General features: G+C 43.6%; 1 protein-coding gene across 2 annotated transcripts in view; it reads right to left on the bottom strand.

Moving 5' to 3' along the window:
• Positions 1–16,701, bottom strand: part of TADA1 (transcriptional adaptor 1) — a 193,009-nt gene that overhangs the window by 78,795 nt on the left and 97,513 nt on the right. For both annotated transcript variants that reach the window (XM_069231972.1, XM_069231973.1), the window contains exons 5-6: positions 12,970–13,179; positions 7,505–7,656 (exon numbers count right to left, since the gene is read on the bottom strand). In XM_069231972.1, coding sequence (XP_069088073.1) covers positions 7,505–7,656; positions 12,970–13,179 — 362 coding nt within the window. The remainder of the gene's footprint in view (positions 1–7,504; positions 7,657–12,969; positions 13,180–16,701) is intronic.

Raw genomic sequence — 16,701 nt, 5'->3', positions numbered from 1 at the left:
AAGCTGGTGATTTAGGATCTACTTCTGGGGTACATATGACCTTGGAGAGTGTCTGCACATTTATATGTCAGATCTTGCCTATGCTGCTAGTAACTCTTGTACTTTACGCATTCTCAGACGCATGCATTGCTGGAACAACACAAAACCTTGACTTAAATGTTTGAGACTTGCCAGAGCTGACGGTTTCATAGTAATAACAAGGACTGATTCTTTAGTACAACAGCTTTTGCTGATTAAAAAATGGAACAAGTCCTGATGAACTGTGCCTGACACCAAGCTATGATGTTATTGTGGCGCTACTATGGTGACAGCATTTAAAGCAAAATCATACATTTTTAAAAAAGTAACACATTGGACAAGTATGCCATATTTGCTATTTTAACTACAATGAATTTTTCCACTCATTTTCTTAAGGTCGAGTGAGTTAATTTCTCAACCTCATCTGATCAGCATGTTGAATCTTGGTAATATGACTGAAACATAAACCTCCTCAAAGGACAGGCTTGCATTTTGGTCATTTCTTTCTGAGCATAACTGTTGACAGGAACACAGATAGGGCAGCTGGTATAAAGCAGCTCCAGAAGAGATGATAACTGGTAGAACATATTGGGGTTTGATAGAGACTTACAATACTACATCACAGACCCAAGGAGAGTGAGGCTGATTTATCTGTGAGAGCACCAGGCACTGTAGTAAATTTAAAAGTCTCACCTATACAAAGCTGGCTGCAAAAGCATCTTCTGACATTCTGAGGGAAAACAAATGTTCTCTCGTAGCGGATTTCCATTAATAGTCATAAGCACTGAATAGTCCCTCCCATGTGCGGGGACCCCAGAGTACTTTTCCATAATATATCCTCTTAAGTGGAGATGTTCGCCTTTTTTGGGGGGAAGGCCTGCAGAGGCTCTTATGAGAGAAAATTGTTATGCAACCTAGAGGGATAGGCTACAATGGTTTCAAATCTTCATCTTTAGATAAAAAAAGGAGGTCAAGAGATTACAACTGTGCAGAAAAGACACCGGTCCCAGGCGACATCGAGAGGATCGAAGTAAAGGAGAGGTACGGTGCCTACCTGTTTGCAGTCATCAGCAGGTTTGACATTGAGGAAGTGGCAAAGAACAACGCTGACAGATGATGAGACGACATCGACAATCAGGCCTAATTAGACATCGAGAAATCCATCTATACCACAACACCATCACTTGCCGTCAAGATCCCTACTGATGTCAACACACCATCATAGATTACTTTCGAGGGCAACATCGATGTCGAGAAATCATTGTTGATCTCTGTCAATGAGTAGATCAACAAGGCATCAAAGGAGATCGCCTCTGAGGCATAGAGGATTGACGTTGAGGAGTCTTTCACCATCTATAACATTACAGGAGGCAAGGAAAAAGAGGAGATGCATTTATTCCTCTCCTGATTCAGAATATTTCAGAACATACTCCCCTTCCTCAAGCGTTGAGCCTTGTTCTCCTCCAGTGTCATCTCCTCCTCCTACACCTCCATCTCAAACTCCACCAATATCTCATCGGCCAACTCCGAATGTGCCTCCTTCACCGGCACCACTCCTGCAACCACGGGACACTCCCAGATCAAGGTCCAGATCGCGGTAACACTCAATTAGGCCCGACATCGTTCAAGGCACTCATCGGCTACTGCCATGGTCATCATTCTAGCTCTCGATCATACCATCAGACCTCTGACACATTCTCCACTTCAACTGGAAGGTATTCACCAACACTATCTGACTCTCCACCAGCTCGAGTTTCACCAGTCGAGAACATCACAGCTTTTTGCAGAAGATGTTGGTGAGGGGAGCTGCAAAACTAAATATACCCATGTCAACTCCGACCACTACAACCTCAGTTATTTTCTAGATGCTTCAGCACAGGACAGCATCTCAACCATTATTCCACTGGTGCCAGGTTGCCTTGAACCAGCCATGGATCTTTTCCTGACTCCGGACACATTTAAACCAGCCCCATCCAGACTTCAAACGCAGTATCCCCCTCCGGAGCAAGATCCTACTTTCCTCCAGACAGATCCTACACCAGATTCGGAGATTATAGTAGCAATGAAGAAACAACATGCCACTGCTCCCACTCTACAGTACCACCAGATAAGGAGTCTTGCAAGTAGGATTCTGTAGGTTGTAAAGTTTGTAGATCCACAGCAACCTCCATGGAAGCAGCCAGTGCCACTGCCCTTCTAGGCAAATACAATAAGGTCACTGTGGGAATCCAGGCAGCAGTTTGCAGAGCATCTCCCTAGGATTAAGAGAGGATTTTATGGAAATCCTAAATGAAGGTTTGATGGTATCCAATTAAGTGATTGGTGCTGCAGCAGACTCATCCATCTTAGAGGCACACGAGTATTGCGACGTGGGTTGCTCTCGACAGGCATTAGTGGATCTGTCTTACTACCCCAAAACCAGAAGCACAACAGAGAATAATAAATCTTCCTTTCTTTGGTACCACGCTATTTGGAAGTCATACAGATGACGAAATGGCTAGAATGAAGAGAGAGATGGACACTTTAAAGGCAGTCGGCTTAGATAAGCCAAGGGAACAAAGAAAATATTTCCAGCTCTACCAACGCCGTACCTATTCCCAGAGGGTTCAAACCCCTCATTGGCTTCCAGGGCGTCAACAAAGTGGTGAACAACAACAGCACCAACGACTATCAGTCATACTAGAGAAAGCAGACTAGAGGGAGATCTACCCAGTAGCTTGCTCAAGGAGGCAAACATCCATCTGGGTCAAAACCCTAAATCTTTACTTCCCCCTCTTCTGTTACCCACTCGGGTAGAGGGAAGCCTCCAACTTTACCTGACTGAGTAGCAAAACATCACTCAATACACCTGGGTTCTGAATACTGTTTGCAATGAACACTGTCTCAGATTCACCAGCCCCTCATCGTCCTTTCCCCCGAAACCATTCAGATTTCAAATCTCATAATGTCAAGTGGAGATAAACATCCTTTTACAGAAGCAGGCAGTGGGGCACGTTCCTCCTCACCAGCGAGGACCTGGAATCTATTCCAGGTACTTTTTTGTCAAAAAGAAAGAAAATAATAAATTCAGACCCATTATCGACCTCAAAAGAGCCAACACGTGGATTAGGTGACAACAATTTTGGATGCTGTCTTAACACCAAATTTATCCCCGATTACACACCTATGTTCCATCAGCTTTCAAGACGCATACTTTCACATTCCAGTTGCCAGAAAGCACAGCAAGTTCCTGAGGTTCGTAGTAGGTTAAGAAAACTACCAGTACAAAGTCCTTCCATTTGGTCTCAAGTCAGCACCCAGAACATTCTTGAAGTGCATGGCAGTGTTGGCTGCCCATATGAGGAAAAACAAAATATTTGTCTACCCCTACCTCGACGAGTGGCTGATCAAGGTGTCCATGTCTCAAGAAGTTCAGCTTCACTACCACTTGACTTGCAGTCTCCTCAAAAGATTAGGCCTAAAAGTAAACCTCAGCAAGTCAAATTCTGTCCCCGTTCAGACACTGCACTACCTGGGAGCGACCACCGACACATTACAGGAAAGAGTGTATCCTTCAGAGGAGAGACGTTTATCGATCCTTCGGAAATATCACTCTCTCATGACGGCTTGCCATCCAACAGCGAGAACAATATCCTCTCTCCTAGCCTCAGTGGCATCCTGCATTTTCCTCACACCGAATACTCATCTCCTCATACAACCATTGAGGAAATGTCTCGAGGACCAGTGGGACCAGCTGATGGGCAATTGGAAGGACAGGATAATATTATCTTGTCATGCAAAGCTGTCTCTGAAGCGGTGGTGCTCCCCAAAGAACCGGCTTTGGGCGATGTCTATTTATCAGGAGGACCCTACACAACCAATAGTGACGGACGCCTCACTTCTAGTCTGGGGGGCTCACATGGACAACCTCCAGATCCAGGGCACAGGGTCAGAGAGTGAGTCCACACACCACATCAGCCTTCTGGAGCTAAGTGCCGTCCATCTAGCACTAAAAGTGTTTCATCCATCCTTCAAAACCAACTCCCTGCTTGCACAAACGGATTATACAAGTACCATGTACTATTTCAACAAGCAGGGAAGGATGAGGTCCAGACCACTTTCGCACGAAGCCCAGACAATATGGAAATAGCTCAGAGCCAGGAATCAAACCATCATCACTACGCATCTTCCAGGAATGCAGAATACTCAGGCAGACTCTCTTAGCAGGATTCTGAAAGAAAATCATGAGTAGGTTGTGCACAACGACATCATTCACTACTTATTTCATCTGTGGGGCACACCTTCCATCGACCTGCTCGCCACCGCCGAAAACAAAAAATGCCAGAGCTTTCCCGCAAGGTATTACCAACCAGGGACGCTGAGAAATGCCCTCTGGATCAACTGGTCCAGCAAATTTCTTTACATTTTTCCACTGATTCCCCTAATACCAGCAGTTCTCATTAGGCTGTCCTACTTGAGAGCCAAGATGATCCCAATGACTCCAGAGTGGCCACGTCAATGGTGATTCATGGACCTACTTCACCCATCCATCCGTCCACATCTCAGACTGCCAAGTTCCAAGGAGAGATACTACACCCCAATCTCCTTGAATTTGGAGGCATGGCTCCTGAGATAGTACAGACTATACATGTGAAACTGCTGAAGGAATACATGGACATCCTCAAAGTAGATGAGCCGCCTTCCACCAGTTCTGCATATACCTACAAGTGGAAGAGATTCTGCATTTGGTGTTGCTGCAGAAACATGGACCCCACATCTTGCCAGGAGGACTGCATACTGCCATACTTGCTCCATCTGGTAAAATCTGGCTTACAGTTTTCCGCTAGAAAGTTTCACCTGGCAGCCCTTACTGCCTACAAAAGATTTCCTTCACAAACCTCTTTTTTCAAAATCCCACTCATCAAGGATTTTCTAGAAGGTTCGAAAAATATTTTTCTTCATATTGGGCATCCCTCACCTTCCTCTGAGTTAAATAAGGTACTCTCTCTTCTCATGCATGATCCTTCTGAACCTATTTACAAAGCAACCCTGCCAACATTTCTCCTGGAAAACAGCTTTCCTTGTAGCAATAACATCGTCTGGCAGGGTCAGTGAAATCCAGGCTCTCTGTTCTCACAAATCAGATAGTCTTCCACTCCAGTAAAATGGTTATGAGAACTCATCCAAAATTTCTTCCCAAGGTTATTTCAGATTTTCACATTAATCAGACCATATCTCTTCCAACTTTTTTCCAGAATCCCTCTACACCACCAGAAAGATCTCTCCACATCGTGGATGTAAGAAGAGTTTTGAAATTCTAACTAGACAAGAGATTCGCAGATTGAACTTGCGGCTTATCAACTATGATCCTTTCCGTACAGGTTTTGGCCTCTTCTAAACAGTCCATGTCTCGTTGGATTGTTTCTTGCCTCTTCTTATGTTATCAAAAGGCTAATAAAAACACTATCCTGCATGCCTAAAACACAGTCCACTAGGGGTAAAGCAGTTACAACTGTTTTATTAAACAATATCTCCATCCCAGAGATCTGAAAAGCAGCCACCTGGAGATCTGCCCACACATTCACCACACACTACTGCTAGGATTCAGATGTCAAAGCAGATGCTCAAGTAGGACAGAGTCCTCTCTCAGGAATCTGTTTGCCTGAAAGGGCACTGTTTCTTGTCTTCTCCACTGCCTCGGGCAGGGATGGGCTTGCAACACTATTCAGTGCTTAAGACTATAAATGGAAATCCCCTATGTGAGAGGGAACAGTTTCTTACCTGTAACTTCAGTTCTTTCGTAGGGGAATTTCCGTTAGTCATAAGCAATCCTCCCTCCTCCCTGGCGGATTGGACAAAGTTCATCAATACTTTCATCACACACATATATCCTGAAAAAAACTGAAGCAACTATCACCTTCAGCATGATGGGATACTGGTCGACTCTGGCTCCTTAAAGACACAGGCTCTATTTTCACTCATATTATGGCAGCTTATGGTGCTACACTGTTCTAAGTTCCTTCATCTCTCTGTCACTCCAAAAAAAGGATTGGTCAAAGACAGTTATGCTGTTTTAACTAAAACATCAAATTATATATAGATGTAGGGCATTATTACGACCCTGACGGAGGGAGTTTCCTCCATCACAAATGTGGAAGATATCCCGTCCGCCGTATTATGATCCCATTATATTCAATGGAGATCATAATAGGGCGGACGTGATATCGGTCACATTTGAGATGGAGGAAACCCCTCTGTCAGGGTTGTAATAAGGCCCTTAATATCTTGGCACCTTTTTTGAACTAAGAATGAAGATTTTAGGCCATTGTAGCATATCCATATAGGCAGCATAACAATGTTTTCTCTCAAGTGATTCTGCACGCCTACCCAAAGAAAGGCAAACATTTCTACTTAAGAGGATATATTATGAAGAAGTGCTCCGGGGTCCTCACATGTGGGCTGGATTATTCAGTGTTTAGAACTATAATGGAAATTCCCCTGTGAGAGAACTGGAGTTACAGGTAAGAAACTATTCCTTCCCAACAATCCAGATACAATATTCAAATAACAGCAAATTTTAATAAATGCAGGATTACGTACTGGATTTCATAGGGTGCAGGCTATATCAGTGTAGAACTCAGCAATCAATTTAAGAGATGAGATCTGCCAAATTTAACTTCAATTGCGTCACCTGCTTCTAGGATATTTCAGATAATGGATGTTTATGGCATTTTGAATAGTCTGCTAGCAAAATAGTTTGCTAGTCGGCTGTCTTCTATCAAAATGAAATGGCGCATCTAAACCTCTAATGATTAGCAGAGGGTGAGCCCTTTGAAGGTGCAGGCTCCAGGCATCTTAATAAGAATACAAATAGTAAGAGTTAGTGGTTGTTGAACCTTCTCATGGAAGGTGGGTGAAAGGGTGAGGCTACTAAATTTAATAGCAAAGTCAATCAAGATAGTTTGGCTATACACATGGTTCCTACAAAAATACTAATAACATATTTGGAAAAAGATGATCATTTGAAATCTTTTATTTCACCTCTCAGAAGACCATCTTGAGGAAATCTCTTTTGAATGTCACTTCCTACCCTTACCCACACCATGAGTGCTAGGTACTGACAGATTTTAATTCTATAAAGGCAATACTTACATAAATGGTACACCATCATTCTGGTAATAAGCAAAGGCACGCATCCAGGCAGGAATTTATCATACAGTAGTCCTATATGTAAATAGGTTTGCATACATAATGTGTCTCTATCTTGTTACCAGCAACAAACAAGAAAAGTTGTCATGCTTTTTCAGTACTTATTTCATAACGAGTCATTGACTGCTTTGATGGGTACACTTGGGAGGACCACCTCTCCATCATGTCAGCTGTAAGAATCCCTTCAATATTGAGTGCAAATCCACACTAAAAGGTAAACTATCATTGTAATCCATGAAACAAAAACAAGATCTCACATTTAAAGAAATTTAAATCTGAGAATTAACATTTACGTTACCTCTCAATGAAGTTGTTGTAGGCAAGGATACTATTTTTCAAGTAGGGCTGTGGGTTGACATTGCTTCCGAAGGCATACTTGAAATGGCCGTCTCTTAGACGATAAGCTCTTCTCCTGGATATCACTGAGGAAAGAATGTCTTTCATGTGTTTCTGAAACAATCAAAGCCCATGCAGGAAATATGAATCAGACAGTGGGTAAACATGATGTGTAAGAATTACGTACATAAGTGTAAGTTTAAAACAGTCACCTCAGATTAACCCCTTCGCTGCCACGCCTTTTCCCCTCAGATGACAAGCCTTTTTTTTTTGGCTGTTTAGGCAGTTCGCGTTTAGGCCCTCATAACATTTTGTCCACATAAGCTACCAACGCCAAATATGCATCCTTTTTTTCCAACATCCCAGGGATTCTAGAAGTAACCAGACCTTGCCTCCCCGAAGAAGATCAAGAAATTAGCCAAAATACAGCGAACATTTTAAAAAAATTGGAAAAAAAGGCTGTAGAAGGCGGCTTGTGGTTTTCCCCCTGAAAATGGCACCAACAAAGGGTCTGCGGGGCTAACGTCACCAGATTCCCAGCTTTCAGGAACAGGCAGACGTGAATCAGAAGACCCCATTTTTCAACACAATGTTAGCATTTTACTGGGACATACCCCATTTTTACTTTTTTTTTGTGCTTTCAGCCTTCTTCCAGTTAGTGACAGAAATGGGTGTAAAACCAATGCTGGATCCCAGAAAGCTAAACATTTCTGAAAAGTAGACAAAATTCTGAATTCAGAAAGGGGTAATTTGTGTAGACCCTACAAGGGTTTGCTACAGAAAAATATTGAAATTGAGGTGAAAAAAACAGCAATTTTTCTCCACGTTTTACTCTGTAACTTTCCTGCGATGTCAGATTTTTGAAAGCAATATACCGCTATGTCTGCTGGACTCTTTAGGTTGCGGGGATATATAGGGCTTGTAGGTTCATCAAGAACCCTAGGTACCCAGAGCCAATAAATGAGCTGCACTTTGCAATGGGTTTCCATTCTATACTGGGTATACAGCAATTCATTTGCTGAAATATAAAGAGTGAAAAATAGGTTTCAAGAAAACCTTGTGTTTCCAAAATGGGCACAAGATAAGGTGTTGAGAAGCAGTGGTTATTTGCACATCTCTGAATTCCGGGTTGCTCATACTAGCATGTGAATTACAGAGCATTTCTCAAATAGACGTCATTTTTACAAAATGTCTTACATTTGGAAGGAAAAAAATTTAGGGAAAGACCCGGGGCAATAATACTTGTTTTGCTATTCTGTTTTCCCCCAAGTCTCCTGATAAAAATGGTACCTCACTTGCGTAGGTGGGCCTAGCGCCCGCGACAGGAAATGCCCCAAAACACAATGTGGACACATCACATTTTCCCAAAGAAAACAGAGTTGTTTTTTGCAAAGTGCCTAGCTGTGGATTTTGGTCTCTAGCTCAGCCGGCATCTAGGGAAGCCTACCAAGCCTGCACATTTTTTAAAACTAGACACCCAAGTCTCCAGATAAAAATGGTACCTTACTTGTGTGGGTAGGCCTAGTGCCTCCGTTTTTGGTCCTGGGCTTAGCAGCCATCTAGGGAAACCTAGACACCTGAGGGAATCTAAGATGGGGTGACTTGGGCTCTCATCAGGTTCTGTTACCCAGAATCCTTTGCAAACCTCAAAGTTTGCACAAACAAAAACACTTTTTCCTCACATTTCAGTGACAGAAAGTTCTGCAATCTGAGAGGAGCCACAAATTTCCTTCCACCCAGCGTTCCCCCAGGTCTCCCAATAAAAATGGTACCTCACTTGTGTGGGTAGGCCTAGCGCCAGCAACAGGAAATGCCCGAAAACACAACGCGGACACATCAAATTTTCCCAAAGAAAACAGACCTGTTTTTTGCAAAGTGCCTAGCTGTGGATTTTGTCCTCCAGCTCAGCCGGCACGAAGAGAAACCTACCAAACCTGCAAGTTTTTGAAAACTAGACAACTAGGGGAATCCAACATGGGGTGACTTGTGGGGCTCTCACCAGGTTCTGTTACCCAGAATCCTTTACAAACCTCAAAATGTGGCCAAGAAAAACACCTTTTCCTCACATTTCAGTGACAGAAAGCTCTGGAATCTGAGAAGAGCAACAAATTTCCTTCCACCCAGCGTTCCCTCCCAAGGCTCCCAACAAAATGGTACCTCACTTGTGTGGGTAGGCCTAGTGCTGGTGAAAGGTAATGCCCCAAAACACTATCTGGACACATCAAAATTATCAAATACAAAACTACCTGTTTTTTGGGTGGGGGAGGGGCACCTGCGTTTTTGGCCCTGAGCTCAGCAGCCACCTAGGAAAACCTACCAAACCCAGACATTTCTGAAAACTAGGCACCCAAGGGAGTCCAGGGAGGTGTGACTTGCGTGATCCCCCAATGTTTTCTTACCCAGAATCCTCAGCAATCATCAAATTTAGCTAAAAAAAACAAACAAAAAAAAAAACCCATCGCATTCTTCCCACGTCTGTGTGGGATCACCGCACCAAGACACATTTTCTACCACCCAACGTTCCCCTCAGTCTCCCGGTAAAAATGATACCTCACTTGTGTAGTTAGGCCAAGTGCCTGTGACAGGGAAGAGCCAAAAACATGTCGAAATTGAGGGAGAACCAAAGTGGGTCTAAAAGGGCAGTTTGAAGAAGAAAAAAAAAGTTTAGGCTGACTATTGCAGCAGAATTGTTATTGGTATAGATGACAACGCTGGGTGGTAGAAATTTTGTTGATTCCTGCAGATTCCGGAAGGTTCCATCCCAAAAATGTGTGATTTCCAGCAAAGTTGGAGGTTTGCAGGGCATTGTGGGTAAGAGAATGGTTCGGGGTGCATGCGAAGCACACCAATCTGGACTTACCCAGATGTTTAGTTTTCAGATGTGTCCAGGTCGTGTATTTTTCTACATGGCAGCGTCCCAAAGTCCAAAAAGTGCAGCCCTCACCATTCTAAGTGGGATGATTTTGAGAGTTAGCCAAGCTCTCATAGCCCAAATGTAAAACCAAAACCCAAAATAATCAAGTGTCCTCTTGCTTGCTTTGGGATAAGATGTTTTAGTGTGCGGGGGGAGAGCTGAAAGACTGTTACCCCCTTCAGTTGGGGTGGGGGCATAACCAGGCCCATGCTGGTTGCTAGCCACCATTCCACTATGTTATGTTTTTTAAATTCCCTGGCATCTAGTAGACTTTTTGCCCATCTGGGATGTGGATCAAGGGTAATTGCCCCATCTGCCCACTGGTGGGCAGAACAACTTTGGCCCCATTTATTTGGGGTGGGGGAATGGCCATACCCCACCCTCTTATTATGAAATAAAAATCTACCCTGGTCTCTGATTGGCTTTCTGCCCCCCCCTTGGGGTCAGATGGACCTTCCAAAAAAAGGCTGATCTGCCCCCAAGGGGGGCAGATATAGCCAACAGTAATGTGCCCCCATGGGGAGCGACCCTTGCCCAAGGGGCTGCCCCCCCCAAACAAAACACACATACACACACACCAATCCCTGATGCCTAATTGGTTTCTGCCCCCCCGTGGGGAAGAACGGCCAAATAGAAATAGGCTGATCTGCCCCCAAGGGGAGCAGAAATCACCTAGTATAAATTTACTCCCCCAGGGGAGTGACCCTTGTCTAAGGGTTCGCTCCCCTTGCGTGAAAATGGCGCAATAAAAAGAAAAACCCCGGTGCCTAGTGGTTTCCCCCGGGGGAACCACCCTTGCCTAAGGGGTCGCTCCCCATATATAAAAAACAAAAGTAAATCTAAACAAAAATATAGGCCGATCTGCCCCCGGGGCAAAATATTTATTCCCCCCTCGCTCTCCCCCTCCTCGGGTAGCGGCCCTTGCCCAAGGGGCCGCTCCCCTCATTGAATATATTTTTTAAAGAAATCCCTGGTGTCTAGTGGTTTCTGCCCCCCTTGGGAGCAGATTCGCCTAATAAAAATAGGCCGATCTGCCCCTGGGGGAGGGCAGGAATGGCCTAAAAATAATTTGCCCCTCTGGGGAGCGGCCCTTGCCCAAGGGGCTGCACCCCTCATGTCAACTGCGAAAACAAAAAACAAAAATTGTCCCTGGTGTCTAGTGGTTTCCGTCCCCCTTGGGGACAGATTGGCCTAATAAAAATAGGACGATCTGCCCCCCCAAGGGGAGAAGAAATGGCCTAAAAGTAATTTTGCCCCCCAGGGAGCATCCCTTGCCTAAGGGGTCGCTCCTCACATATAAAAAACATAAATAAACAAAAAAGCTGAGCTTCCAGCGCAGAGGGGCAGGCCTCTGATGAGGTCAGCGCACATCAGACGCCACAGGGGGCAGGCGGAGATAGAAGGGGAAGTGATTCCCCTTACATTCCTGCAGTGGGGTCGCTGAGGTGGGGCTCATGCCCAATGAGCTAGTACCAGGACGTAACCGTTAAGTCCTTGGCTGTTAAGGGGTTAAGTTCCAAGGAGAGCAATTTAACCACTCAACCATATTTCCTCCATGAAGTTACCGCTATATATCTTTCTTTCTAAGACTTATAGCTTTTCTGCAAGTTTAGAGACAATATACTGAGTGGGAAGAATCCATAACAAATGTTGATATTTACCAGTGGTGTCCCAAGGCCATTCGTACTACTGCATTTCACTGTGTATTGCAAGGTGATTTTGTAGATCTACTTTTCAAATGTAGCATAAGGAGCAGTTAATTCATATTCTGGGGGTAAAACGTTTAGAAATGGAATGCTACACGAGAAACAGTTTTACTCAGTATCTAGTCATATCTTCAAAAACAATCTATGACTTGTACTTACATGCTCAAAAAATTAAAATAAAGAACATCACAAAGTTAAGGGGGGGGGGGGGATACAATGCCATGCATGTTCTGTTCCCAGAAGCATTAATTTTCCTTGTTTTTCTACTTTTTTCTCAGGCTTTCAAAATATGAAGAGGAAGGGTTGAAGGGAACTGTTCAAGTTTTGTGTGTTAGCTCAATCAAAAGCAGATCCTTTTCAGCAAGGTCTCCAGTTGTTAGGTAAAGACCGCTGTAATACAAGGAGGAAGAGCTGTTTACTTGCTAAAGAAAGGGAGATGCTGGCTGAGAAGAAACGTATACTCCCTCAACACATTAGAGATCTAAAAAGTCCCTGAACTCGGTCCCAGGGGACTGGTAGCATGCAGGATCAAGTCCATAAGTTGGGACAAGATAACTCAAGATGTGCCACCTTTTTGTGCAGGAGCTCCCAGTGCCCTCCACAAAAAAATATTCTCTTTGCTCATAGCCTTCCAGTCACACACCTATAGTGTGATATGCAACACAGATGCTGATTGCAAGCACAGTGGAGAAAAAACAAGGAGCCTAATAACCAGGGAAACCATAAAGGCTGCCCTCCTCCAGGAGTACAGGTAAAAAGGCCTGCCACTTTTCCTTTACTTCTACATAGCAGACACTGCTCACTCACCTCAAGAGCATAAATTACAATGCTCACTGACTCTTCAGTCACATTGTCTAGGCCATTCTCGTAGGCAGTAACAATCATACGCCCTTCAAGCTGTCCCCGTGTAGGCAGCATCATGGTGTGAGAGCAGAGCTTCAAGTCATCGTCCTCCTGTGGGTCCTTCACCACAAACTGCTGAGCACTCGAGAGGGGATTCTGAGGCTGGAACCGGTGCTTTAGAAAGCAGAACACATGACAAGTATAAGAGGAGAAAAGGGTCAATAGTTCTCATAATTCAGGATCTTTATTACATGTACATGCTTTAACATTGCAACAAAAGGGAATACCCAAATAAATTATTTCAGTGTCTGTTTTATCAAAGAGGTAAAGATTGTTTCCACTGAAGTCAAAATATCAAAGAAAACATTTGATCAAGGTCGATAAAAAGGAGGAAGGGAATAAACATTTACTTCTCTTCTATGGGATTATTTTTGGATTCTGGTAATTTGAGGAGAATGCAGTGTAGCATAAACCCAAAAAGTGAGGGTTTCAGGAAAAATATTTAAGCAGATAAAGGGCATCTTGCTATAGCAGGGCAACTGCAAGTGCGTCAGATCCCATGCAATAATTTCTTCATACTGTGTGCCAGGGCTTGCCATAAATGCTTCAGAGAGCTCAACCAGGAAATGCAACCCAAAAGTATTGGTTCTTTTTTTCACTAACACCTCTTCTGGGGTGAGTTCCAAGCATATCACACTAATAGCACAATTTTATTCAATAAATGTGAATCTTATAACTGAAAAATGGCCAGAACTAGGAGGATTGCTATGATCAGCAATGCCGGCCACAGGAAAGGTTTCGCATGATACTCAATGCACGGATGTTTATTAGACAACCTGAAAAACAAAGGACAGGTTTAATAGTGTGCAAGAGTACTCCAACAAATGAGATGGTGGAAGAGGAGGTTCAATGGACCGGAGCTCTGTGTGAGTGTATGTGTTTCACAATCAGCAAGGTAAAAGATGGGATGGCTCTTCCTTAAATCAGTTGTGTCTTTGTGTGACTAATAAATAGTACACAACATGTACTTATACACTGGTTACTCACATGTGATTTGCCTCCCAATGTTCTGAACACTTGGGTGCAACTATAAAAAAATAATTTAAATAAAGGGGGGTGGGGGGGGGTGGGGGTGGGGGGGGGGAGTTGACTCAAATCCCAAAAGCAGCCATGGCAGTATTATTCATGAGTAAGCAGGCAAACCTGTCAAATTATGAAGCACCTCTCTCTAGCCTGTTCAAAAGGTTAAGAAGCGATTTTTAAAAAAGCCCTTTCTCCCTGTCCCCTCGGCCTTGTAGTGCTAACGGAGGCAAATCACTTCTGCTCGCCCAAGGGCGGCAGTAATTAAATTTAACCTTCCCGATACTTGCCCAAGGGCGAGGAAAAAAAAAAAAAAAGTGTGACGATCATGCTCTCCTGCCTCGCTCAGGGGAATGTAAAATAATCCTTCTTTTCAACAACTGCGGAAGTGGAGAAACGGGGTCGAATAAACGCTTGCTCTGTTTTTTCAAACTGCCAATTCAACCTGTTAAAACTACCACTTTTTTACAGGCCTATGCCCCCTTACTACTCTGTAAGGCAGGGTGCACGGCAAAAGTACAACATGTATAAGTTTAATGTTAAACATGCTCTTACAGTGAATAGGCGCCAAAAGCCATTTTTAATGTAGCAGCGAAGGCTGCTCCACGGGAAAGCACTAGGATACAATATTAAGTTTCATAAATATTTTCACCGGCTAGGAAACATGCACAGATTTGATTTTTGGGAGTGTTGAAATATTTATCATTACACGCCCAAATCACTATTGAAGTCAGATTTGTAATAAATATTTTGGAAAGATGACTTTTAGAAAGTTACATTTGCCCTGTCTAAAGTCCCTGGAAACTAAATCTGCATTTTGGTCTCCCACATCTTGCAGCTAGGAATAAGCATTTGAGTAGGTGTGAATAAGGTTTAAACTTGCTCCTAGAAGCGAACAATAGGCTGTCCTCAATGGACAGAGTTTACCCTTCTGAACTTGCCAGAATATGCAATGTGGGGTTTGGAGGATCTTTTTTACATTAAAAAGTCACTTCCTGTTAGAATGTCTCATCATACTAGACAGGTCTGCTGGAGTTTTTCATTTAACACTTGGGCGTACTTCAAAAAGGTTTCCCTGTCAGAGACAAATATTAACTGACACTTGGACAAGGCCCTTCTTTGATCCCCCCAGACAGACCCTAATCACATTGGGCCTCTTTCTGTCATCATGGTGTCAAAACGTTTGTCAGGTGTGCTGGGTTTACATATAAAATTTGGGTTGCACTTCAAAGAGTAGAGACAGGATGCAAAAATGTTGGTGTATATCCCATGTCTGGCTTTGTTCTCCCAGAATTTTGTATCTGAGATTATTGTAGGTACAAAAACTGCCTCAATCTGGATTTTGGTGTTAGATATGGGAAGACAATAGGAATACTAACATTGTACACTTCACACACATACCTGCTACGCTCACAGATCAAGTTTAGTGTGGCTGCTGCCTTCAGCCATTTAAAAATGCCCGAAGGTGGTAAGGTTAGCTCTCAGGAACCTTTACATCATTGATTGGGGTGTCCCCATGCACCATACCTCATCCCTAGATCGTGCCAGGCGGAAATGTGGCTTCTCCATCCACCCACTTCAGAACACTCCAGAACCTGTGGAAGATCAGATGTGGACTGAACCTGTTGTCCTTGAATAACTAGAAATGAGAATGGCCTAGAAGACTGGACCTGCTCTCCCTTTTGTACCCAGGGCAAGGAAGAGGACTCCTAAGGTCATAAGACTAACCCCTTGTTAAAGTTACAAGTACACAACAAGCTACAAGAGGCCTTTTCCTGCAACTGTTAAACTGACCAATGGCAGCTAGACCTGGACTGGACCCTGCTGTCTGGACGGTGCCTGACAACTTGTGAGTCTTTAGGTGCTTCACCTGAGGTCCTGGGAGACTTTAAAAAATATACTCCTATGGTGGAATGGGACTTAAAGGACTAAAGTCAGAAGGTAAAATCTATTATCCAGGACGAACCTGCTGGGTGTATTTGACCCAGGTTCCATCGCGATCAACGTCAACTTGCACCTTGATCCTGTTCTACCACAGCCACGGACTATCATTGCACTTTGTGCTTCTTGGTGCTATTTCTACTTAAAATTTTAGAAATTCATCCCTCCAATTCCCCTGTTTGTAATTTTGTCATTTTGGTGTCATTTTGTTTATCAAATATTACTCTATCATTCTAATTTGTTTTGGGATTTTGATCATTTTGCACTTTGAGTTCATTACTGTTTTAGAACTGCATAAATAGTTTACGCATAGTCTCCAACTTAAGCCTATCTGTTATTGGTCTGTGTCATAGCTACCTGAGAGTTGAGCTCAGGTTTGGCGTCTTCAGGGGTTCACCCTGACAAGGAATGTGATTATTACTTGACGTGGGTACTTACCAAAACTAAACTAGTAACACTAATTCTTAGAATAACCACCAACATATGGCTAGCAACCAACATCATATATGACACACAACATAACATGTCAATATGTTCGCCCCCACACCCTATCACACAGCCATGGTCTTATGCGACACCCACAAATAGGTACTATCATATGCCAACATACCTATATTCATAACCACACAACACCCAAGCTCACAACCACCGACATGCACCCACACAGCTCCAATA

This window comes from Pleurodeles waltl, chromosome 4_2 (assembly GCF_031143425.1).
Source record: "Pleurodeles waltl isolate 20211129_DDA chromosome 4_2, aPleWal1.hap1.20221129, whole genome shotgun sequence".
In the NCBI taxonomy this organism is placed as follows: domain Eukaryota; kingdom Metazoa; phylum Chordata; class Amphibia; order Caudata; family Salamandridae; genus Pleurodeles; species Pleurodeles waltl.
The sequence above is the reverse complement of the archived record's forward strand: the minus strand, read 5'-3'. Positions and strand labels throughout refer to the sequence as shown.